The sequence below is a fragment of the Martes martes genome, assembly GCF_963455335.1.
Source record: "Martes martes genome assembly, chromosome: 16".
In the NCBI taxonomy this organism is placed as follows: domain Eukaryota; kingdom Metazoa; phylum Chordata; class Mammalia; order Carnivora; family Mustelidae; genus Martes; species Martes martes.
This window is the reverse complement of record NC_137904.1, coordinates 6,742,783-6,768,822: the sequence shown is the minus strand read 5'-3', so window position 1 is coordinate 6,768,822 and position 26,040 is coordinate 6,742,783. Positions and strand designations below refer to the sequence as shown.

At 43.8% G+C, this 26,040-nt stretch overlaps 1 protein-coding gene and 1 pseudogene across 2 annotated transcripts; both read left to right on the top strand.

The window, feature by feature from the left end:
- Positions 1-432: 432 nt before the first annotated feature.
- On the top strand, positions 433-1,332 carry LOC308357666 (KATNB1-like protein 1; annotated as a pseudogene). The gene has a single exon. The product of its transcript is annotated as a KATNB1-like protein 1 (transcript).
- Positions 1,333-10,599: 9,267 nt separating this feature from the next.
- Positions 10,600-10,803, top strand: LOC308356423 (keratin-associated protein 19-7-like; the record flags this gene model as incomplete). Its single annotated transcript, XM_080825406.1, has 1 exon — positions 10,600-10,803. The coding sequence occupies one exon, from the start codon at positions 10,600-10,602 to the stop codon at positions 10,801-10,803; it is 204 nt and encodes a 67-aa protein (XP_080681532.1).
- Positions 10,804-26,040: the final 15,237 nt, after the last annotated feature.

Here is a 26,040-nt window from a genome sequence, read left to right as displayed (position 1 = left end):
GTAAAATGTAAAGAAAGACTCTGGTACTTTTTGCTATAAGGAATTAAAGTAATATTGACAGAAGAATATGAAGATATGTTATTTCTTGCCATTATTGGAACATAAATATAAATATTAAATAGTGGTCTCCTTGATTGCGTACTAAAATGCCAAGCTCAAAATCTTCACCTCTCAAATACTCTTGTGTTACCAAAAGATTAAAACATGATCAAGAAATAAATGCTAAAATGTAACTCGAGAGAGTTTACAAAACTTGAATGGGAAGAAGTTTTAAAAATACATATTTGTTGGCGCGCGCGGCTGCGTTTGAACGGCTCGGAGTGGGGCTCGGCCCGGAGCCGAGGGACCTTCTGGGCTACCGGGCGCAGTTGGTTCGTGCCCGGGCTGGGCTGAGGCGCCGCGCGACCATGAGGCGCCGGGATTTAAGAGATTATGGCATCTGAAGCCCACAATGTTAAAAAACGAGGCTTTTGTAATAATATTGAGGATCATTCCACTGATCTAGAAAAAGGATTTCTAATTTTACTAACATGAAGGAGGTTAAGAAATCTCCAACACAGTTGGCTGCTGACACACATAGGACAGTTGGACAAGCTGCGAAAAGCCCAGATAAACCGCGTAAGGTGATCTATCGCAGAAAGAAAGTGCATCATCCTTTTCCAAATCCTTGTTACAGAAAACAACAGTCCCCTAGAAGTGGGGGCTGTGACATGGCAAATAAAGAAAATGAACTGGCTCGTGCAGGTCACCTGCCTGAAAAATTACGCCGTGATCCTCGGACGGACTTGATTAACCCCGGTGATCTGGTTCTCCACAGACGGAAAGCCCATCATCAAAATACAGTGGGGTTTTTTCTGAGGTTTCTCAGGACCATGAAACGATGGCACAGTTTTGTTCAGCAGGAATTTGAGATTGAATGTAGCTTTAACATTCTGGAGAAACAGAAGTATAAGTGAACTTGGAGCTTATTTGGTGAGGATAGAAGACCTTGGAGTTGTGGATTGCCTTCCTGTGCTCACCAAGAGTTTACAGGAAGAAAAACAACACATCTCACTTGGCTGCTGTGTAGATTTGTTGCCTCTAGTAAAGTGCTTACTTAAAAGCAAGTTTGAAGAATATATAATAGTTGGTTTAAACTGGCTTCAAGCGGTCATAAAAAGGTGGTGGTCTGAACTGTCATCCAAAACAGAAATTATAAATGATGGAAATATTCAGATTTTAAAACAACAATTAAGTGGATTATGGGAACAAGAAAACCATCTTACTTTGGTCCCAGGATATACTGGTAATATAGTCAAGGATGTAGATGCCTATTTATTACAGTTGCATTGAGAGACTTCATCTACTAAAGAGCATTTGATTATTCAAAAAGTCCCCAGACTAGATTTCCAAAAAAAAAAAAAAAAAAGAAAGAAAGAAAGGAAGAAGTAAGTCTCACCTGAGAACTGTGAACTGTGGAAGAGATCAAACCTTTTTTTTTTTTTTTTACTTTAAAAAGCCACATACGAAACCACTAATGAAACCCTAGCAATCTACTTCACATTGAAGTGGATAAATATCCAAAAGGAGCAGCTTCAACTTCAAAGAGGTGAAAATGCACTGTGAAGATTGCTCGCCTTTGCTGCATTTGGGTTTTATATGGTTATTTGGTAACATTGTTTAAGAACTACTGGGTCTTAATGCAGTCCTGCATAAGAATATAATTTATACTATGTCAGAAAGAAGACAGGACTTATTACTAGGAATCACAAAAACCAATCATCGTGACTTTTGTGAAGATTGTTTTTATAAGAAAACACTTAAACGTGTGCGGCTATTTTCTTATTTTGAAAAGACTTTGCAAGTTTAAAATGTCATAGCAAATAATCAATACTAAAAATTTGTCCACACTGAGATACTGTGTATACAAAATGCCTTAATTATTAATAAGCCAATGTGTATGATACCAATATCTGTTTAAAAAAATTAAAAGCAACCATGCTTCTGGCATGATAAGATCATGGAATTAAATCAGGGGTTTCCGCTCATGTAAAATGTTGTTAAAACTATTCCGTACCATTTTTAAAACTTGAGAATATTTTTAGTATCTCTGATTTTTCTTTTTGCCAGAATCATTGTGTCATGTATGTATGTGTTATTACTATATAAAAGAAAAAGGTGAATATGTATTTCTATGACTGCTGAACTAGAAATGTCCACGGATTTGGCTAATTTATATTCACATTTTATTGTATATAGAATCCTAATATTTTCAGTTCTGTATCATTTAAGCTTTCTTCATTTGAGTAAATTCACTAAATATTTCTAAAAAAAAACCATATTTGTTGCTAAACGATTGTCCTTTTGTCATGTTCAATTAATTCCAATTTTATATAGTATTATAACTTCAATCAGCAATAGATCTAACAGGTGTCTTAACAGTGGATAGACAGAAATAATGTATACAATTAAATTTGGTGAGAAATAAGTGGCCTTTTTTTATGATATTTCAAATGAAGGCAACTGCTTCTTTTCCTGAGGATATCATTTATTTCCGTTATTAAATCAGTGAAAAACGAATATAGATTTAGCTTGAGAGGGAGAGGTTGCTGGTCTTTTCTAGCTTGGTATTTTTCTTCTGCTTTCTGTATTTGTGAGTCAGTATCCTGACTTCCGTCCCAAGTCGTCTTGTCAGTGGTCATTGAAGGTACTTATTAAATAGTAAATATGTCTTAGATTTTTTTTGAATTCTTAATCAAAATTTATATTGGAGCAAACTCCAATTTATGGCACTGATTTGGGATGCTAAAATCCCTGGCCTAAGATTCTGGTTATAAGTAGTCTTCATTATAACTTTATTTAGCCACTTAGCCACTGGTTCTATCATCAGTATTCTGAATCACCAAAGAGAAATTGAAATCTAGAACCTGTGTGAGTGCTTCAGAGTGAACCACATGACCAAAGACTCTAACAATCCTATTACACAGACCCTGTTATCCATGCTCTTTTCACTAGCTGCCTCATGAGCTGTTTGTAGGGGAGGACTACTTAATCTGCTCATCGGCCAGAACTTTTTGGGCCTGATGATTTCCCCCAAATATTTGTTCTTTCCATTAAATTAAATTTAATGGAATTCTTTAAATTAAGCATGCTAGTAGGATTTTTTTGAAATATGGTACTATGTGCCAAAATCTTAGGCTTAAACTCTCTTGAGAATATATCATCAGATGATAATTCCGATGAAGACATTATATTGGAAATTGTATTAGAAGTCACACTAATAAAAATTGAAACATTTTTAAATCAACTTAAATTTTATGTAGATTAATCTAAATCATAGTCTACTGAGTAGGAAAAACACTTTTTTAAAAATCTTAGCTCTTCTAGTGGGTGAGTGGTGTTATATAATTGTGGTTTTAAATTGTGTTTCCCTGATAACTCTGATAACTAATCATGTCACACAATTTATTTGCTTATTGTATATCTTCTTGTCAATGTTCTCAGGTTTGGGGTTTATTTATCTTTACACATTTAGGTTGCAGGAGATCTTTATGTATGATGGATGTCTCTATCTCTACCTTTACCTCTATCATCTCTATTCTCTATCTGTAATCTATATCGATACCTATCTGTAGCGTCTGCACTATATATCTGTAGCTACACTTTTTTTTTCTAGTCTGTGGCTTGCGGTTGATGAATTTCACTTCACAGTGTTTTATCTTATGGTCAGTGCTTTCTGTGTCCTAAAACAAAACAGAAAAACTTCTAGAAGTCTTAAAGTTTTAGCTTTTATGCTTAGTTCTATCATACATTTGAATTAAGTTTTGTGTAGACTATGAAAAACTTAAGGTCATTTTCTTCTTGTTCCATAGAAATGTCCCATTGTTTCAGTACCATTTGATGAAAAGTGTTTTGTTTGTTTTGGAATCTTTGTGGGAAAAGAAGCCTAATTCTAGACTCTCTAATATTTTCCATCAACTTACTTGTGTATCTTCACATCGATAATACACTTTCTTGATCATTCCACTTTAAGTGTTAAAATCAGTTAATGTAAAGTTTTTTTCTTTTTAAATACTGCATTGGATATCCTAGGGTTTTGGGATTTCCTTATACACTTTAGAATCTTTTGTAAATATATACATTATACTGTCATTTCAATTAGGGATTTTATTTAATATATAATTTGGGAGGTATTTTGTCTACAGTCAATATATAAACATTTTACATATGTCTATATGTGTATATATATACATATATATATATATATCCTTATTAATTTCTTCCAGCTTTAATTTGTAAATATCAAAAACTAAGTCTTGCACATATCTTTAAATTATCTTTATTTTACTTTTCTGATATTGTTAGTGATATTTTATTTTCTAATTTTTCATATACAATTGAATTTTGGATTTGAGGATTTAGTTTATTTTCTGAAATAATTAGTGCAAAATTAACACTATTTCTTGCAATAATTAGCATTATTTAAGTAGTTGCTAAAACTCACCACTAAAGCAATGTGAACCTGGAGTTTTCTTTGTTAGGAGTCTGGTTTTTGTTTTTTTTTTCTTTTTAATACAAACTTTATTTCCTTCAGAGGTATACTCATAAAGGTTTTTATTTCTTCTTGTGTCAGTTTTAATAAACTTTTAATTTGAGAAATTTTTGACTTCTATGCAGTACGACTATATTTCAGTATAGAAATCAGAATGCAACTTAGAACTTCTATTTCATTTGATATTAAGAAGGTCTTTGGAAAATTGGGCTAGTTTATATTCTAATTATTAGTCCTGCCTGGGGGGGAACCAGTGCTAATGCTTTTATTGACTGTCAATATACATAAAACTATAACTTTGATATAGCTCAACAGAATTCAAAATTGAATTGCTGAATAAAGCAATGGCATTAAGTATTTTGTGATTTTTTAAAAATCACCATAATTATCTTAGAGTCATGTGGTAGTCTCTCCTCCAAAGAACTTTAAATATGCTCCTAGTAATTAAGTAGCAGGTTTTTAACACATGGATATCAGGCAGTAAAATATCAAGTACCCCATTAACATTATGTGTAAATCCTTAACCAATATTTCTTTAATTTTCTCATCCTGTGGGGTGATGGATTTAATATGAGTGTCCAAATTAAACACACACATACACAATATTAAAGACATCCTTAGATTAGTATTTGAGAGAAATCACTATGACTGTCATTTGTCTACGTTTTTGTTTCTCTTCCTAATTCCTGCGCAAAAAGATCAGTAGAGCTATTTATTTCTTCTGGCATAATGCTATAATCCTGGGTCCCAGAAAGAAGTTCCTAAATTGCCAGGATGCCCTCTTGACATCTTTCAGGTCAGAATTGTAAAGGATCATTGACATTTATTAAACTGAGACACCATCTGTTTTGACTAGAATTAAATACAGAAAACAAAGAATATATATTTGTTTTGTTCTCACTCCCTTTCTTCTTCCCTCTGTTTTTTTCTCAAGTTTGGAAGTGCCTTCTTTAAGGAGGCATCAATATTTCAAATATTGTGTCTCAAAGATTAAGAAATATGTCTAATGAGACACTGTAAATGTAACTGGTTCAAGGCTGGTTCTGAACGGCATGAGTAAAGTAAAATTTGTTTGTATCTCAACATGTCTGGATATTTGACATCTAAGTGGTTATGGTCTCAAATGGGGCATGGATTTAAGAATGACATTAGTGTCCTGCTTACCTCAAATAATAAGAGGTTGTCATCTCCATGAAAAAATAGGCGGCATGTGCAGTAAAGTAGCATCATCTAGATGATGTTGTCAGGCAGCCCTTGACTGAGCTGTAGAGATCCTCAGAAACCAAAATAAGGGGGAGTTTATATGAGTCGTAATGTCGGAATAGTCTTTGAAGTTGCAAAAATATATTTCTCATTATAAAAACAACTTAATAAAAGGAATTGAGCTAACTGAACTAAAGATTAACTTAAAACTTTCACTTCGGTGGAAGATCACTCCATGCATATTAAACAAAAAAGCCAGAAATACTTGTTTCATGAAATTTCTTCTGTGGGAGGAAAATGAGGTATATTTGGGATGATTTACCACATCCATGGCTTAGGGTGTAAAAACCTCTGTGCAGATGCTGAGATTCATGCTCAGGAAATAGCTTTCATAGCGAACCAAGCCTTCAACCCCTGAGAGCGTGGGATACTACAGCAACTACTACGGAGCCCTGGGCTGTGGTGTGGGTGGGGCTGTGGCAGCTCCTGCAGATGGGGCTGTGGCTGTGGTTGGGGAGGCTACAGGTATACCTGCTGCCTCCCACCTTGCTATGGTGGATATGGATTCTATCTTCTATTAAAATTTGTCTTTATGAGTCTAATATCGGGTTCCATGAGTGGACTTTCAGAATCTGATTTCAACCTCTGGGTCAACCAAGATTTTGCTGGGTCCATTTATCAAAATAGTACTTAAAGCTTCCAGTACGTGTAGAGTTACACAGCTTTTTATCTATCATGTCTCCTTGATTTCTTTAATAAAGTCTCTTAATTTGAAAGAGCAAATATAGCTTTTGTTTATTTCTTTATTATCAATTATATATGTAACTAAACATAGATCTTACTCAACTTTCAATAAAGATTCTGATATATGTGTTTGTGTATTAAATATTTATTTCACAAATGGAGACATAAAAAAAGAACAATAAATTTAGACTGAAATGAATAATAACTTCTCAAATACCTGTTGATTTTTTTCTTTATTTTAATCAGATAATATTTATATTTAAATTAAACAAGGATAGGAGTGCCAGAGTCGCTCAGTCCTTGAACGTCTGCCTTCGGCTCAGGTCATGATCGCAGGGTCCTGGGATCAAGCCCCGCATTGGGTTCCTAGTCCATGGGGAGGCTGCTTCTCCATTTCCCACACCACCTGTCTGTGTCTCTCTGTCAAATATATAAATAAAATCTTTTTAAAAATTAAACAAGAATAAAAAATGAAGTCTAACGATTGTGATGTATTCGTGACAATAAATAAAAAATAATTCATATGTTTAATATTTTTTGCAATTCCTTCTATCAATGCAGCCCAAAATGAATACATAATTCATCCTTCTTTCAAAATGTGTCCTCCTTCAGTTCTTTCATGACAAGAAAAGAAGAGTGATAGATCAAAATAGTTCTCTGAACTTCTAGGAAAAGAAAGTGTTTTTTAAATTAATTTCTTGATTATATATAATATTTTTCTCTGTTTCCTCTACTTGGCATTCTCACGAAAATAATTATTTTACGAATTTATTAAAAATACTTCAAATTAGTTAATTAAAATGTATGTAGTATTAAGAATTTATTTGGTTTAGATTTTTACCACATCATTGTTCCTCTGTAGTATGCAGTGATATTCTTTGTTTTTTTGGATGATTCTTTAAACTTTTTATTTTGAAATAGTTACAGAGTCATAGTAATTTGCAAAGATAGTACAGAGAGCACCTGCTCACCCAGTTTCCCCTAATGGTTACATCTTATAAAATTATAGTATAGTATCAAAACGTGAATGATCTTTTTTTTTAAGTTCATCATTGTTCACTTCCCTTTTTTAAAAAGATTTTATTTATTTAGATAGAGCACAAGTTTGGGGAGGAGCAGAGGGAGGGAGAAAGAGCATCTCAAGCAGACTCCATGCTGACCATAGAGACCAACGTAGGGTTTGGTCCCATGACCGTGAGATCATGACCTGAGCTGAAATCAAGAGTTAGACGTTCAACGGACTGAGCCACTCAGGTGTCCTGATATTCTTCTTTTTTACTTTCATCATCATCATCTTCATGGTATTCAAGCCTTTTGCAACTGTAAGTGAAGTGTAAACACCTAGATACAACCAGGAAATATATCACTCTGTAGCTTTCCTTGATGAGAGTCATCATTCATCCAAAGGATTTTTTTAAGTAGATTTCCAATCAATTATCACTAATCAAAAGCAAGCATGTTGTTGTTGGTATTTTACATAATAGAGTACGTAAAATATGTAATAAAAACTTTTGCCTTTTCAAATTTGAATGGAATATTCAGGTAATGCAAAAAGATAAAGTTTTTTGTTGCTGTTTGAGTTGGCGAAATCCCATAATAAAAGGACAACAGCAGAAGCGAGAGCTCACCTAGAATTAGATATAGTGCTGTGCTGCCCCTTATATCATACAAGTGAAGAAACTCCAGATAGTTAAGTGATTCCTGGAGTCACAAATACCACAAGTGTCAGAATCAAGATCAAAAACCAGTTCACTGAAACCTGGTGATCTACCCCATCATGCTGATTCTCTTTCATTATATATTTTCAAATTTGAATACCATCTGGAAAGTTCTTGTCATATTTCCATGAATAGCTACTATTTTATAGCTGAGATTATGGGGAATAGTTCCCTCTGTTAGATTAACTACCTCTTATTGTGTTTTCTTTTACATTTTTATTGTGAAAATTTTATTTTATTGTATATAATCAACTTCTCAATTTGTAATTTAGTTGTACTTCAAGGCAAATGAAGAATGAATAGTGTTAAAACTTAATCCTCATCACAGTTTTTTATTAGAAAGATTTGGGTTTGTTTATACAACCTGAAGATAGAAAAAAAACATCAGTTGACTCCTGTCACTTGTCCTATCAAATGCCATATTTTCATAGGTAAGGACATCAGGAATAGAGTTTGGTCATGCCTTTAAAGAGCTTTGGTTCCTATAACTAAATAACATTTGAAAGTATCCTATTCTCACACAGGTCAGTACCTTTGCAGCCCAAGGAAGGTATTACAAAGTTACAAAGAAAAAGAATTATCAGTATACTTAGAATGAGAAAAAAATATATGTGACATTCCTAGTGTAACGTAGTGTATTTTTGTGACCTACAATTTCATGTTGTTTTGATTTATGTCTGAGTCACAGGACAACGTTTGGAATTTACAACAGAAGTTTCCATTATGGATTTGTAAAGACTATTATTTATCCCAAGTGAAAACAGATTTTCTTCTTTACTACCCATTATCATAGTATTATTTCACATGTATTTTGAGGGAAACTTCCTAAGAGTGAAAAGAAGAAAAAAAATAATCTACTTTGGGTCCAGCAATTGAACATAAAACAATACTTCTACAAAGAAATATATAGTCTTCATTTTCCAATGGATATTTTCATTTTAATAATTTTTTCACTTAGAAAAAAACCAAGACAAACATTTTTGCTATGTATTTTATAATACTTTAGTATTGATATTTTGCTGCTCATTAACAGTAAAATTGGTCTTGTGTAAAGCTATCACATTTTATCCTTGAAATTATTTTTATTTCTTATTTGACTATTGAGGTTTTTCATTTTTGTTTTTTAGTGCTCTATCTCAGGTGGACACATCTCTTTCAAATCCAAATGAACAAAAACTAGCCATTAATCACTCTCACATGATGTGGTTAAGTTATATGGACAAAAGCTGATATCCTTAATCCTGAGTTATTTATGGTTCCGTGTATTTGAAAGGACTTATTGAGAATGAAAAATTCAGCTTATCAACTATTTCTAGTTTAGGATGAGAAATAATGAAATAATATTTGGATAAAAGAAACTTGGGATATGTTGGGTTATGACATATCGAACCACATTTTGGTTTTAAAATGGTAGTTTGCTAAGGTGGAGTCAGAGAGTTGCACTGGTTGTTGTAGCCATGATAGCTACTATCAGTTTACTTATAATTTCTTCATTAGTTCTATAAGCAGTGTTTAATTTCCTACTTGCTGTTTAGGATTAAAACATCTGAGGAAATTTACCTTTGTTAAAATAATTGAGAATCTCATAAAAACTCAACTGTATATTCAAAATCATGTAAGTTAAGGCGCTCCTGGATGGCTCAGTTGGTTGAGTGGCCTACTCTTGATTTTGGCTCAGGTCATGATCTCAGGGTCCTGGGATTGAGCCCTGGGTCAGGGTCCACACTGTGGAGAGCCTGCTTGGAGATTCTCTCTCTCTCTCTCCTGTTGCTGAAGATAGTTCTTAAAGCCAAAAATATTATAAAGGTTATTATAATTAAAATGCAAAAAATCAACATGTACCTTCTTTTAAAAAATGTTTTCTGAACAGAGGCACTTTCTTCAGTCTTCCTCTTGATAAACAAATTTCCTTTTTGAAAAATATTGATTTAACAGCTGTAAATTGAACAAATATCTGTGAATTTAGTTGGAGATGGAATTATCCACTTGGGAGATGACAGAAAGGAGAAAATTTTTAATTATAAAAGGAATGTCATCAAATGTAAATGATGTTAATATACCTGGTAAGAAGCAATTCAATTTAGGGTTTGGAATGTACAAAATTTAAAGCGGTAGGCATTTCTTCCCATAAAAGCTAAACAATAGGTTCAAGGACATTCTAAATAAGAAGCTAAGTAAACCAAGGTATTTTAATGGGAATGAGGGCCTCTCCCTGTGTCAAGAGACAGAAGAATAATGAGTTAACAACATTACAGATAATATGCAGCATGACACAAGGGAAAAGTACACATGTGATTTATCGTATGTTCTGCTCAGGGTATATAAGCATCTCTCTACCCATGCTGACTTTCACACTCAGGATCTGGACTCGAACAGCAAACCAAACTCATCACCCCTGACACCATGAGCTACTACAGCAACTGCTATGGAGGCCTGGGCTATGGCTGTGGAGGTTTTGGTGGCCTGGGCTGTGGCCGTGGCTGGGGATGTGGCAGCTTCCACAGACGAGGTTGTGGCTGGGGCTGGGGCTGGGGCTGCAGAGGCTACAGATATGGCTGCTGCCGCCCATCTCGCTATGGGAGATATGGATTCTCTGGCTTCTACTGAAATCCTGCTCCAGAAGCCCAACATCTGAGGCCACAAAAGGATTATCCAAATTTGACTACAATGACCAAACCAAACAAGATCATCTGGAGCCAAGCCAAGATCAAAAACATTTGGTATCTAAGACTTTAGGAATATTTATCATTTTATAATGGTCTCTTTCATGTTTCCTGGTGTCCTTTATTTCTGCTTTTGTAACTGTGGGATTTCTCTATTCCTTTTGCAATAAATTATCCGAGGTTTAAATAGCATACGTGGCTTTCATTTTTTATGAAACTCAAGATGTCAAAGTGGTTATTTGTAACTGCACCCACCTGACAATGAAGAAAATAAATTACTCCACAAAAAACCAAAATCCTAGGAGAGATATAAACATACACCCATATGGCTAGATAGATATATTCCAATCCATAACACTCAGTTGGAATGAAGATTTTTTTCCTCTGAACACTAGACCAAATCTTATTCAATGCTTTTAGTTAGATAACATTGGTATATGAATTATGTCATGGTACAGAGGGGGGAAAAAACCTATCCTCAATGTTCTTCTTTTCACCTACTTTCTTTTTCCATAACAAACTTTATTATACCAAGTGATGTTTATCTTTCTCTCCTTCTCAATAGTGAGCCTGTCTATTGAAATTTGAATTCACTCAGCTTTAATGCATCTGTACTGAAATTCATTACAGACTCATGTAGTGAAATGTCTTACTTTCTTATTTCACTCCTGGCTATAATACTAGATGGTTATTAAACTTGATATGATCCAGTTGTAAGTTGAGTTTCTTTCATGCTATATTTTTATGTTGAAATGTTAATTGAAATAATTTGCTAAAAGTTTTATATACCCCATATCGAACACTGGATTGCTTCTGGGCTGACAGTAAATGCACAAGGCAAGTGCAATAAATTATTAGAAACTTCATTCCAACCTCCATTTGTACCATATGGAGAGACCCAAACCCAAATTCTCCCCACCAGACTACTCCAAGGCTCTGTTCAGGGGTCCCAGGGTAGTGCTATTAAATTAGCAAGGAAGTAATTAGAGGAAAGATACCAGGCCAGTATCATTGTCTTCACTGTGTATTTTTCTTCCAGAAGTAAGACTGTGAAGAAAAAGACAATTTATCTGACATGGTTCTTTATTGAAAGAGATGGAATTTTTTTTTAAAGAGAAACTTTGAGAATGTGGGTAACTCAAAGAACCTGTTGGTAAGTGGGGGGATGAAGTTGACAGGGTATACAGGACCCAGGGATGTAAAGACTGCTAGAATAGTGACCAAGTTAACACTACAGTAACACCACTTTTTCCATTACTGTCACAGCTGCTTTTAGCCACTACTGGACACCACAACTCTGAATGAATTTTGAATTATTCTTTTGTCTTTTCACCACTTTGTCTAAGATCCAAGACCAAGTGACATCCTAATTCTTAATTCATGGATCCAATTATATCACTACTAGGAATAATAAAAGGAATTGTTCAGACCTCCTCAGGGTCTGTCTGTATTGGGAATTACATTTTCTCATTCTGGAACAAAGCTTCGCTCCTGAAGAGCCCCCTCCCCCTCCCAAAAAAGTAACATCAATGACACAGAGCTGAAATTAATCTACATTAGATGTTTTCCTCCATACCAGATTCAGCTCAGAAAATATGTACATGGTCCTCTTAGCTAAATGATATGGTAAGCTATTTGATCTCTCAATCATACCTCCTGTGATGGTTTGTTTTATGTGTCAATTTGACTGGGCTATGGTACTCAGTTGATGATCAAACAGTATTCTAGGTGTTACTGTTTTTGGTGCTGGTCTTAGCCTACCAATAACTAATGTTGTGGTTGGGCTAGCCTCTGTAGTTCTTCTTAAGATAGAAAGATACCCTTCAGCAATAACCATGGTGAAACTTAAAAAAAAATGAAGCTATATTACTTATAAGATCTAAAAATTACACAGCACATCTGGGACCACACAGTGAGGTCATTGGAGGGGGAGAGAAAGAGAGAAGGCATGCGAGAGAGACACACACACACACAGAATGGACCTGGGCTTCTGCTTTTATTTACTGTTGGTGAACTTAAAACACGAGAGGGAATTTAAAGCCAGGAAAAAACAAATGGCCAAATGGGCAGTTACTGTAATCAAGTAATATCTCTAAAACCAAGAAGCCTTAGTGTGGGAAGGTGGTCTGGCTCTTTATTCAGTGCGTGGCTGGAAATGTGTTTGTTGAGGATCACTATCTTTGAAGTGGATGCCTCTTTGAAGTGGGGGCAAGCAAAGCTTAACTCAGGTACTTGAATTAAAAGAGAAAAACAACAACAAACAACTGTCAGGGTTTACACGACACTGTGACGATATTTTGAAGATGTGGTTAACATCTATAATCAGTTGACTTTAAGTAAAGGAGATTACTGTGTATAATGCAGGTAGATCTAGTCCAATCAATTAGAGGTGTTAAAAGAAAATTGAAGTTTCCTAAAGAAGGCATTCTGCCTCAAGATAGCAGTGTCAACTTCTGCCTGAATTTCCAATGGGCTAGCCTTTCCTTCTTGCTTCTGATTTGCCAGCCACCACAAGCATGTAAACTGGTTCCTTAAAACAGATCTCTCAAAAAACAAACAAACAAACAAACAAACAAATCTCTCCATCTAATTATATGAGATCACCCACCACATATATATACACACACTATATATGTATCCGTATATATATATTTATATTTATACTGTACTATGTACGATATAGAGTAGTGTGTACTATATACAAGAATAAATGTATATACTAAAATAGCATACACACACACATACACACCCGATACTGATTCAATTTATCTGGAGACTCTGATAAACCTCCCAAACCACTCCTCCAGTTTTCTATAGCTGATGAAAACTCTCCTAAATCAAAAGTAGCCCTTAAGGTTATGACACGGGATCATGGTTGGAACTGGAAATTCATTTCCTGGGGTTGAGACAAAGACCGACTGTCCGTACACACTAGACAAAAATCTGGGGAGGAAAAGTAAAGAGGAGTAGGCGAAAATAAGGAGACAAACTTCAGTGAGAGATGTAGCATCAAGAGAACAGGCTCACTGGGAAGGCTACAGTGAGAGACCTGGAACCCAGGAGAGAACCTGTAGAGAGTGAGTGTAAAGAAGAGATGTGACAAGGGAGAGGGGCAGACACCAAAAGGAAATGCAGAAGGAGTCAGAGATCAACTATCTCTACAAAATTTATGCCCCAAGCTCTTATTGATAAAAATGTGTTGTAGATAATACCATCAAGAGTCGATCTTACTCTCCTTCTGGAGAGCTTTCTCAATCAGCAGGGCAAGCAAGTGGAAAACACATAGACTCTTGACCCTAAAGTTCACCTAAGTTTATAACCAACTTGTGTGCTGAATAGCTGTGATGCCCTGGCATATATTATTACTTAAATTCTCTGAATTGAGGGCAATAATAGTATCTATCTCACAGGATGATCATATTAAATGAATTAATTCATCTTAAGTTCCTGGTACAAAATAAGTATAAATAAACACTTAATGTTCATATTCTCACTAATATCACTACCAAGCTGACAGATGTGTCTGTCTCAGGGACTCAGTTGAAGTCATTAACCCTTCAATAGAGGTTTGCTTTGAAAAATGGTTGAGCAGATCATGGCATTTACATAAGATATGTTCTTACAGAGAGTGTCATAAGCAGGAATATATAATTAGTGAACCCAAATAATCTTTTGAAACACAGTTGGTGGATTGCCTCTTGTCAAGGAGTGAGTTTATGGGAACTAAACCAAGGTAGGATAAAAGCTAAGGCTTTGAGGATGGAAAAATCACCTCTAATAGGCACAAAGCTGATGAAAGGAATACTAAATTAAAACATGTTCACATGCTAGAATCAAGGGGATATTAAAGAGTTTGGGGGGTTCAGATGTCATTTGAACTGTAGAGGCTGCAGGCTTTCCCAGCTTCACTTCTGAGGATTTGTCAAGTCCCTGTGCAGAGAGTGATATTTAAGCTCAAGTAACTCAGCTTTTACCACCCAACTGAATTCATTCCTGTAATAGAGACTAAGCTGAGGTCATTGACAATCTGGGCTTCCACACAAATTTTGCAATGGATATTGTGACCTTAGGGTTTTAGTCACCACTCTCATTTGGACTTGAAGAGGAAGACTTCGAAGGACAGGGTGAAAATAATATTCTGGCCTCTCTCCGGTCATGGAGAGTATATGTTCCCAGCAATCAATTCAACACTCATTAACAAGATATTAACACGCTGTCTTCATTGAGTTAATATCATCATTGCCCCATCACAGGGACCTATTTTGATCACAGGTAGACTGGGATCTTTCAAGCATGACACTTGTCCACCAAATTATTTCATTGAGTGACTATTTAATTGTATTAAATTTTTAGTATTTGTCATAGACTCTATCTTAACTTTGATATCTTACAAATCACATTGCAGTATTCCAGGCTGCTTAATTTCTACCTCAGACATATCATGTGGAAAGAAGTTTTTATGGGAAGGAGGAAATAAACTCATGAGGTACTTTCATGCCTGAGATGAGATGTGATAGCATTTTTCAAAGGTATTATTTTTCTGGTAGATCCTTTCATGCGAGTGTTGTATCAGTTATGTTATTTCCTATGAGGACACTTGGTTGCTATGGACAGTCTTTATTTTTTATTCTAAGTGGTGCAAAATATAGAAACACCATAATATTTTAAACCCCAAAAAGCAAACATTTAACTAGTACTCAGGGGCAGCATAGGATGCTAGTGAAAAAGCAAGTCTATACCAATTAAAAGAAATCCGTCCAAGAAAATAGTCAAACAAGCTGGTTTTGCAACATGTTGAGCAATACTATTATCTATTTTTCTTTAATATTTTAGATGCATTAAATATTTAGTGTCTGGGGGAGAAAAAAAAACCTATATGACAAAAGACATGTACGATATGGTGTCCTAATCTCAATGAAGATTTAATAGGAAAGAACATGATGACTTTGCATACAATCTAATTGTCCCATTTTTGTACCAATTGTTCCATTTAGAAAGTCAGTTTTACCTACAGCCTTTAACTTTGTGGTTGTATTTGCACAATCACTTTGTTACATTTGCTGACTTGACCCCAAATATTCATTTATATCTTTCACAACGACTGCGAGCCATTAGTTTTCTCCTTGTATTTTCAGTTGGCATCTACTTATTATTGTTATAAAAGAGCATTGATTTCTGAGTATCATGCTTCGTTGGTGTTGATTGGGTCTTCTAAATGAGCAATGATTTCTTATTTTTAGAGATAATATATGTTGTTCCCATAGGCACCTGATTAAAATGACTAGGTAGACACAAGTGTTTTTCAAAGTCAATTTAAAGGATGTAGCTGATATAATAATCTTTTAGCTCAACAAAAACACATCTCTTTCCTTTTAGAAACAACAGTAACCAGTCCATGGTAAATTTAAGTGTGACTTTATCTGAAGAGTTAATTTTTTCAACTTTTATCCCAAAGAGTGACAGAATACAAACATCATAGATCATTTACGTGCCATGCTCACATCTGCATACTGCTTTCCTAGTTCACCCAGCTACCCTCTCCACATCTGTGAATACATGTGTTGTACCAGTTTCATGACCAAGGTATTTTGACATTCTGTGATTCTTGTTTTTACTGTTGCTATTGAACAGTTTCTTTTTTTTTAATATATTTTTTAAATTAAATCAAATTTAATTTTTTGGTGTATGTGTTCCAAAATTCATTGTTTATGCATCTGACCCAGTGCTCCATGCAATACGTGCCCTTAATACCCACCTTTTGGGTTTAAGACAACTGGCTAAGAATTTTTATGACTACTACAAATTATTACCTAATACATGTTTTTGTGTTTTTTAATTTTGGCATAACAGAATTTCCTGAAATGTTGATTGCCTGACTCATTTGGCTGTCTGATTATCTGTTAGGTAGCCTGTCGTATCTTAAGGAAAATGCTACATCTTTCAAGCCAAATATATGTTTCCAGTTTCTCCTAAAGTACAAAGCTATAAAAAACAAACAAACAAAAAAAAAAACTACCCGTTCGTGTTTACTGAAGAATCTAGTGAGTATTTAAATTGATGCCTTGAAATAACTTGGGTTAACTGATCTTTATTTTCAAGACATTTTCTTTCACTTCATAGATTGATATTTACTGCTAAAAATAAAATAAGAGAACATATGCATTTTGATGAGTTTGAGTTATGGTGCTCAGCACTTACTTAGTCGGGCTGGCTTCAACTTTAATCACCTGAGATCAATTCATTTGGATTTAATAAAAAATCCACCATTTAAAGCTGAATAATTTGCAACGGTCTAGAATTTGACACTTAACAATGCCTGCTGTGATGGTTAATCTTCTACGTCAACCTGGCTAGGGCCCGGTACCCAGGTACTCAGCCAGACGTGATTCTGGATGTTTCTTCAGAGCTGTGTGTGTGTGTGAGATGAGACTAAGACTTAAACCAGCAGGCTGTGAAAGAGAGATTATTCTCCACGGTGTGGGTGGGCCTTGTCCCATCAGTTGAAGGCCCTCTTGGAAGGAGGAATTCTGCTCCAAGATTGCGTTCAGGCTGAAGCTGAGATGCTCCCTTGGACCTACCGCCTGCGGCCTCACTTGCCAGCCTTCACCGTCCATGAGCCCATCACTGGAAATAACTTTCCATCTCCGTACACACCCTATCGGTTCTGTTTCTCTGGCAGATCCTGACTAAAACGCCGATGAGGAGGAGCACAGTTCAACAGCGTGAGGTGTACCTGGACGGAGTAGCAGGCAGTCATGGCAGAGAACAAGTAACATCTGTGTCTTCTGACGTAGAAAGACATCGGTCAGAAGACAGTTTAGCTTTTCAAGTACACGACGTCTTCAGTGGACAGGCGCCCAGGGGCAAAGTCTGTGAGTGCTTACAGGCACACAGGGACATGGCACGCTGCTGGCCGACGCCCTCGGACCGTGACTGGGCTGCTGGGTGCTGCTGGCAGGCAGGGAGATGCCCTTCTCTCTGTGCTCTGTGGTGCCTTGATTTCAGCATATGCTGTTTCTGTTGTTAAAAGACTGGCACGTGGGGTGCCTGGGTGGCTCAGTGGGTTAAAGCCTTTGCCTTCAGCTCAGGTCATGATCCCCGGGTCCTGGGATCGAGCTCCACATCGGGCTCTCTGCTCAGCAGGGAGCCTGCTTCCTCCTCTCTCTCTGTCTGCCTCAATTTGTGATCTCTGTTAAATAAATAAATAAAAATGTTAAAAAAAATTGAATCTCTAGAATGAGGTCTGCTTTTAAAAGACCGGCACGTGTGTATACGTAATGGGAAGGATTGGTTTTGAATCCCCTTCCCAGCCGACTGCTGGCAGGGAGGACAGCATGGCCAAGTCTGTCTGTGCACAGGGCATGCCCATCTGTGCCCAGGCCCCTCCTGCCCTGGGGCAGCCAACCAGTGCTGCCCTGATCCCGCTCTGGTTACAGAGCCTCCCTGACACAGCTCGGAGTGTCCATGGCCATGTGTGGTTTTAGAGGACGCTCGTCCTGCAATTCTGGCCCTGGTTTCCGGGCTCTCCAGGAGCGGGGAGGCCCGTGGCACAGCTGGGGAGGCCAGGGTCGTCCTCTCGAATCCGAGGGCACCATGCAGTAGGGCGCTGCTCCTAGGTGCCGGACCCTCCTGGGCGCTGAGAGGCTGGACGTGGCTCGACTGGAGTTTCCCATGGACAAGTGTTCTGCAAGCCGCGAGAGCTGTGAAGGCAGGGTGGTGGGACCCAGCCACCTCAGCTTTGCCAGGGGCAGTCAAGCAGTCCAATCCCCTTGCAGAGATGCTTGCAGGGTCGACTGCCCACTGCTGGTCGCTGGCTGGAGGAAGTCGGCGGAGGCAGTGCCCACCTGTGCCCTGCACAGAGACCTGCCTCCTGCCCCCCCTCCACTCAGAAGGACGCAGGGGGTGAGGGTCCTCGGCATCTTCCTCCGCCTGCAGCCCTGGGCCATTCAACCCAGCAGGGGGTCGTCTGAAAGTAACCCCGCCACCTGTGGACCAGCCCTGCCTCGAGCATCTGCGCGCAGGCAGGCGTAGACAGCAGACATGCACGCGCTCAGGGGAGGCGGGTCAGAAGCAGCCAAGCACCGGAGTGGAGCCCGCCCGCCCGCACCCTGTGAGCGCCCCTAGCTCCGTAAGCCCCGTGAGCTGTGCGGCGGGCGTCGGTCCCCGCGCTTGTGCCGCCCAGAGATGCGGTCGCCCCGTTAGGGCAGACCCCACTGCAGCGGCCCGGGGTTCCGTTCCGCAGCCGGCTGTCGGCGGCGAGGGCCGCTGTCCAGAGAAGCGGCGGAGCCCGGGGGCAACCGGGAGCCGTGATGCAGCTCAGAACCGCTGCCCACCTCCGGACTGTCCAGCCACAAGTCCTCTGTCCCTGAGTGTGCCGACGGCCGGGGCTGCAGGCCGGCACGGAGCCTGGGGATGCTCGGAGGTGCCGCCCCACCCCGCGTGCCCTTCCAGAGCCTAAGGGCCGGGACCACGCGGCTTCTGTCGTCCTTCCTTCCTTCCTCCAAGGAAGATGGCGGGACCGCAGCAGCAGCCTGTCTTCCCGTCGCGGATGGAAGTGCCGGAGCCTCCGTGCTGGCTGTGAGCCTCTGAGGACCGTGGCTGGAAGTGCGGGAAGTATCCCAGGCCCGCCGGCAGCATTGGACGGCCGCAGCCGGAAGTGTCAGAAGTACCCCGGAAGTGCCTGAAGTACGCCGGAAGTGCCTGAAGTACGCCGGAAACGTCCGCCAGGCGTTCACAGGGAGCGTGGCACGCTGCGGAGCGCTGTGTCCCTGAAGCGCCCGGCGGGGCCTGGCCTGCTCCCCCTCCACCTGCTCCCCCGGGCCAGCTGCCGAGGCGCTGAGAGAGCTCGCTCGGCTGTAAACACCCCACTCCTCACAGCTCCGCCGATGGGTAACCCGGTGACTACCTTGCGAGCCCCGCGTTGGTGGGTGCCATGGGCGGCTGCGCACTTCGCCTCCCCTCGCGTGGCTTACGGCGGCAGAGCTGGGGTTAGATCCTGCGGCCTGCGGGACGGACGCGCTCCAGAGTCTCCAGAGTCCACGCCCCCGCGGCCACGACAGACCAGAAAAGGGTGCGCCCGGTGCGCTGACCACTCTGCCCGCAGCTCCTTGGCCCTGAGGAATTGTCGTCCAAGGTGGGTCTCCGGCGGACTTTCCGTTGCTCTTAATGGTAGAGAGCTGTCCCCTCCCCCATCCCTAAGAGTTGGTGCTCTGGGTCATCCAGTGTTAATCTTGTGCAGTGCTCCAAACGACCTCGTCTCCAGCCCCCTTTCAGCCTATGGGCTCTGACAGTCGCGTGGGCTACCGGGGCCAAGGACGCCCCCTCGCCACCACTGGGGGAGCTGAGGGAGGGCAGCCCCGGGGGCTGGGGCTCAGGGTGGGCTGCGTCCAAGCTGGTCCTGTCTCTCTGTGACGCTTCGGGGATTCTCGGGGACTCTGATGGCAGCACCCTGGCATGGGTGGGTGGTCCTTCCTTCCCAGGTGCCCCTCAGCCCTGGCTTCCCGCTGTGCACTCTGCAGACTCTGATGGGATCCACCCCCACCCAACCCAGAGCTGGCCTCTGACCAGCAGACGTTCCTGCTCACCCTTTGGTGGTCCCGGGAGGTTTGTGTGCTGTCGGTGGGGTGGCCATGCCGCAGCCCGTGTGGTCCAGCCCGCTCAGTCCATGTCGGTCTGGAAGGCTGCCTTGGGCTGATGACCAGGGAGGAAACCCCTTTCCCCCGGGGGAGGAGAGGGAAGGCACCACAGAACTCTGGACAGCCCTGTGGGACCTCGTCTCACCATCCCAAGTCTCCCTGGGCAGACCTCCGGAGTGTGTGACTTTGGCGTCAAACCTGTGCAGACCCTCTCGAGATGACCCAATGCATCTCTGTAGTGTGTGGATACCGAGCGCCCTGTTTTCAGCTTGTGATGGGACGCGGCGTCCCAGCATGGACCCCTGTGAGTCCCCCTCCTCGAAGGCACACACTGTTCCTCCTGCCCGAGGCCGGATATCATCCCCCCCTGTAGCATTCGGCTGCCCTGTGGTCTTTTCGGATGCGCAGAATGTGCCAGAAGCGACACCGTGTTGTTCAGGGCTGGCCCCTGAGGGTCCATTCCATGCTCTCACTTCCCTGCAATCCTGCCGCCATGCTGCCGGGGGGAGGGCCACCTGCAAAGAGAGGCCCCCGGGGAGGACAGACAGCAGGCGGCGCCTGCTGGATGTCTACCCAACTTGTAGGAGCGCTCCCGACCCCTGCCAGCCGCTGTGCGTGTGTCCTCACCCCGTCAACCCACACTCACGGGAAATGACGTGACCCTGTGGTTCCGAGCCCCCAGATGCTGGAGCGGCAGCGGGCGACTGGAACCAGGAGCCGCAGCAGGTGTTAGAGGGAAGGGGTGCTGCCATCGACATGGGTTGGTGATAAGTCTCTGTGCGTGACCTGGCAGGTTGGCAGCGTGTCCCAAGGTGAGAGGCAGGGGAAGGGGTGCTGTGAGGGGAGACTGGCGGGGTTGTTGGGGAGCCCCCGTTTTCTGGGGTCACAGGCATCCCTTAAATCTCAGTCTTCCACTTCCAGGCTGCAGTCTACTGAGGGGTGAGTGGTATGTCCCAGCGTCGCTGCGGGCCTACTGTCCCACCTCCCTGCACACATTTCTACGCCCGTTGCTGGTGTAGGGTTCAGGCAATGCCTGCACCCCGTTCTCCCGCGGTGGAAGTCCGGGTCACCCAGACAGTGGAGACAGAGCCCCCTGGGCACAGGTGGAGGCCAGCACGCCGCCCGGGGGCCCTGCAGCCACAGCCCAGGGGTTCCAGGAAGCCCAGGCAGACGTTTGCTGGCTGCAGCGGGCCAGCAGTTCCGCTGACCTTCAGCGGGGCCATTAACCCCCTCTCGTGGAGGGAGGGGTGTCACACGTTTGGGGACCAGCTATGGAACCATCCCGGAGGCACTGAGTTTTTCCACCACTGGCTTGGCTTCTGTTTCTGCCGTGAAAATGCTGTGTTCCAGATGGGACTTCCCCTCCCTGGACGCTGGGCCCTGTGGCGGGAGAGTGGCCATCCTGTGGTTGCCTCGGGTGAAGGTGATGGTGCCTCCAGGCTCTGAAATGGGGCTTGCTTGTTAGTGCAGCAGAGCCGGGTGGGGCCCGCCGGCTGGAGGGGAAGGACGTGGGGCAGGATGCAGGGCCGGCCGAGATGTGGGGAGCTAGCTGTAAGGCAGAAGGGGGATGGAAGATGGAATGAGGAGGGCTTGTTGGCCAATAGGCTGTGGGGCTGGGAGGGGAGGGAGCCGTCCGGGGAACCCCAGGAGCCCATGCATTGGGGTGGGGCCCACCCTGAGGCCGGCTGACCATCAGGCAGGGCTGAGTAAAGAAGTTCCAGAGAAGCCAGAGGAGTCTGCGTGAAGGGCAGCTGGTTGGGGGGGGTTCTCGAGGTGGCCTGGCTTGGTTGATCCCTCACCAGAGTGCACTGGAGTCCCGAGGGCTCAGCCCTGAGCTGGTTCAGCGCCGTGTGCTTGGGAACTCACTCATTCATCGTTCCTTCAGCCAACTAGCACGTTGTGAGGACCTGCTATCTGCTGGGCACGTTTCTCTGCATGGGACATAGAGGGGTGGGCAAGACAGAATGTAGCCAGCCCTCAGGAGTTGGAAGTCCAGTGAACAGGCGACCCTGGCCTCCTGCCCGTGCCCTGCGTCCTCAGGGGAGGCGGTCTCTCTGACCCTCTCTGCCAGGACATCTGCTGGGACCTTTCTGGCACCACTCGCAGGCTTACCTGGTGGCTGTGTGCCACGTTTGGCTGACGGGTTGAACCTCTGTCCCCACTCCCACATGCCCCTCTCTGTGTCAGCCTTTCTCATCCGTCCTATGTGGACATGGACCCTCGCGTTTGGACGGAGGTGTTCTCAGAAGAAATCCTCCATGCCAGGAATGGGGAGGAACCGGCCCTTGGTAGCTGCAGCTTCCGACACTGGGGCCCCGGTGTCCTAGCGCAGGTGTGACCTTCACAAACCCAGTGACGGTTCTAGCTGCTGCCCCCCAATCCAGTTCCAAAAATAACATCTATTAGACTCTCATGGACTCCGTCTCTAACTTCTGTCCCCACAGCTCCTTCACGCTCACATTGACAGCATCTCCATTCCCCCCGAGGATGGTTGGAAAACAGAGTCAGAGTCCACCACGTCTCCTTCCCAGGGCTGGTAAGTGCTGCAAAGCAGACATCCTGTTTTCATTTTTATTGTTGAAGAATGTGTGCCAAATTTCCGTCATACGGGATTCTTGTTATTAGTGAGGAACTTTTATTAAGAGGGCTTTTTTCTCTCTAGCAGAGTGGGAACCGTTAAGAGTGTTTCCGGGGTTGGGCGAAGGCTGGTCAGACAGAGGTCAGGAGGTCTAGTGGACAGTTGTCACTGGAGGTCGTTGCTGGCCGAGCAGCGCGAGGGGTTTTCCTTCAACCCGTCTCAGAGCCATGTTGAGGGGCGCACGCGTCTTGGAGCCGAGAACACTGAGCCTCGGACCCGTGGCCTGCTTGGTCACCATCCCTACACCCTGTTCTCTGCTTTGGGATGTCCAGGTGGGAAGGTGGCATCCTCTGGCCTGTCGTAGACCCTTCCTCACATGCTTCCCGCCAGCCCTTCCCGGCCTCTGGCTAACAGCCCCAGCCAGGTGGCCCTTTCCTGGACCCCCGAGGGCATCTTCCCTCCGGGAGGCCCCGTAGAGCAGCGCCGTGGATGTTTTTATGGGTCATGTTCTGAATGTCACACCCAAGTTAAGTGTATGCTGATTCAATTAGAACACGTAAGCCAAGGGACTTCTTCATTGTCCCACAACTGGGTCCTGGACGAGAGGCTTCTCTCTGGACACAGCTGTCCTCACTGCTGGGCTGCGAGCAACCGGCCAGGCCCTCCCTGGTCAGCCTGTGTGCCAAGTGGTCTTGCGGTGGGACGGCAGAACTGGAAGCCCATGCCCCTGCACACACGGGAGACTGAGGGCCGGGCGGCGGGGGTGGCACACTGCTCGGAGCCACACAGATAGGCTTCTGTCCCGAGGGGTCAGCCCAAGGCCCGAGGGGCTGTAGAAGCTGCAGCTGAGGAGCTGGCCGGGGCTTGGGCCAGATGGGGTCCCTGCCTCCGGAAGACGCCACGTCCTGCTGCCCCCAACCTGGGAGTGTGTGGCCTCACCTTGCAGGAGGGGCTTCGCCGATGTGACTGATTCAAGGTTCTCACTGGGGGTGGGGGTGATCCTGGACTGTTGGGACACACACCAGGTCAGCGCGAGCAGCCTCCTATGTGGGGGCAGGCGGGTCTGCATCAGACGAGGTGAGACAAGGAAAGCAGAGGCGTGTGTGTGCACACGTGTGTATGTTCCCGTGTGTGTGCTCGAGTGTGGAAGAGACAGACCGGGAGTGAGGGAAGCAGGTGGAGGATCGCCTCCACTGCTGGAGGTGGAGGAGGGCCCTGGGGGCAAGAGCGCAGGTGCATCTGGACTCGGCAGAGACAAGACAATGCACTTGCCTGGGTCCTCCAGGAGTACGGCCCTGAATTTAGACCTCGTAGCTCCAGAGTTGCGAGAGAGTGTGTGGTAACTTGTCGCGGTGGCCGCGGGAAAACCGTTGGAGGCATGACAGCCTGCCTCTAGTTCAAGAGGGAGATGGGCTGTGAGCAGTGGGGGTCGGTGCTGGCGGTGGCCAGAAGCTTCAGGCCGCACGTGCACAGTGCCTTTCTTGGCGCCCGGAAGACAGGGTTATACAGTTTTAGGTGATTGGATCTATCAATAAGTTAAAGAACAAAAACAGCTGAAGGAAAAAAAAAAGTCAAGTATATCTTTTGGCATAAGATGGAACTTGTAAAGTCTCCAAGCAAAAGTTTTCATTCAGACGCCACCATCCTCACTGAGTGTTCAGAAATATCTTTCCACCATGCTCTCCCAGTTTCAGTCTCCTGGAATGAAGAGCAGACAATAGACTTAAACAGACGCCTGCCTTCCTTGGCTGGCGGACCGTCACGGGCCAGCCTGACGGGGTTGTCCCCCGCATGGACAGTTTCCGTGAGCCTGGTGGAATGGTTCTCGGGGGCTGCCCGCTCCTGGACCCCCCCCAAAGCCCTTCCGTGCTGGTCACCCACTGGCCTCCAGCGCTGGAGGCCGAGCTCTGGGAGCCCTGCCCCAGCCCGTGTGTGTCCTGCGCTCTGTGGTACCTGGCATTGGTGGCGGGTGCATCAGCCGTGCTCAGGGAGTGGTTGTCCCCATGGTTTGGCCAGGGGGTGTGACTGGCCACCAAGGACCTACTTCCCTGAGACAGGAGGGTCCTCCGTTGGGGCAAAGAGTGTCGGTGATCTTCTCTGCTCGTCCAGGTGCTGAGGTCTTGCATCTTGGGGAGCATCATGGAAGGATCCCGGTCGGGTGGCGCACCCACAGCGAGAGCTCCTGCAGGGGCCTGATGGCACGTGTTTCTGCAGCTCAGAGTTCAGGACTGTGCACCAGCTGCAGGCCATGCCTGGGGCTTGACAAGGCCACCAGCCTCAGGGAACTCCTTGTTTCGAGAAAAAAGCTGATCCTTGCACGGGTGGGGCTGCGGGCCCAGCTCAGATGGGTGTGGAGGATCACAGGCAAGGGAGCGTCGCCAGGGTCGCGGGGGTCTCGCAGAGGAGCTACATCTCCCACTTGTGCAGGAGAACCAGGGAGGGGCTGGACACTGTGACATTCCAGTGGCTTTGGGGCCACGGGCTGGGGTGCTCCTTTGGGCCTTTCTTGCCGTGTGAACTGAGAGTCCCCAGGGACGAGAACTCTGTCTTCTGCTACTTCTTGCCCCTTGCTCCTAAGGGGATGACCAGCAGGCCGGCAGGACCAGCACCAAGAACATGGTCTTCCTCTCCATCCTGCTTCCCCAGGGCTGGGCCCGGGTCCTGATGTCCAGGGAAGGAGCTTGCCCTGGCCTGGGGCTCCCGGGTGGGTCCTGGGGATGGCACTCACGGTGCTGGGGGAGAGGCCTGGCAGCATCTGATTCCTTCCTCCCCTCCGTGCTCGAGGCCTGCATCCCGACCGCATGCCTGGGACGCTGTTCAGATGGCTTGGATGTGGAGACCGTGGCTTCCTTGGAAGCCCCTCACCTCTGACGGGCCGCATCCTTGAGCCAGTGAGGCCATGTTCTCTCTGACTTCTGCGCCATCTCGCCCGGACCTGAGCATGCTCCCAGGGTCGAGGAGGTGCCCA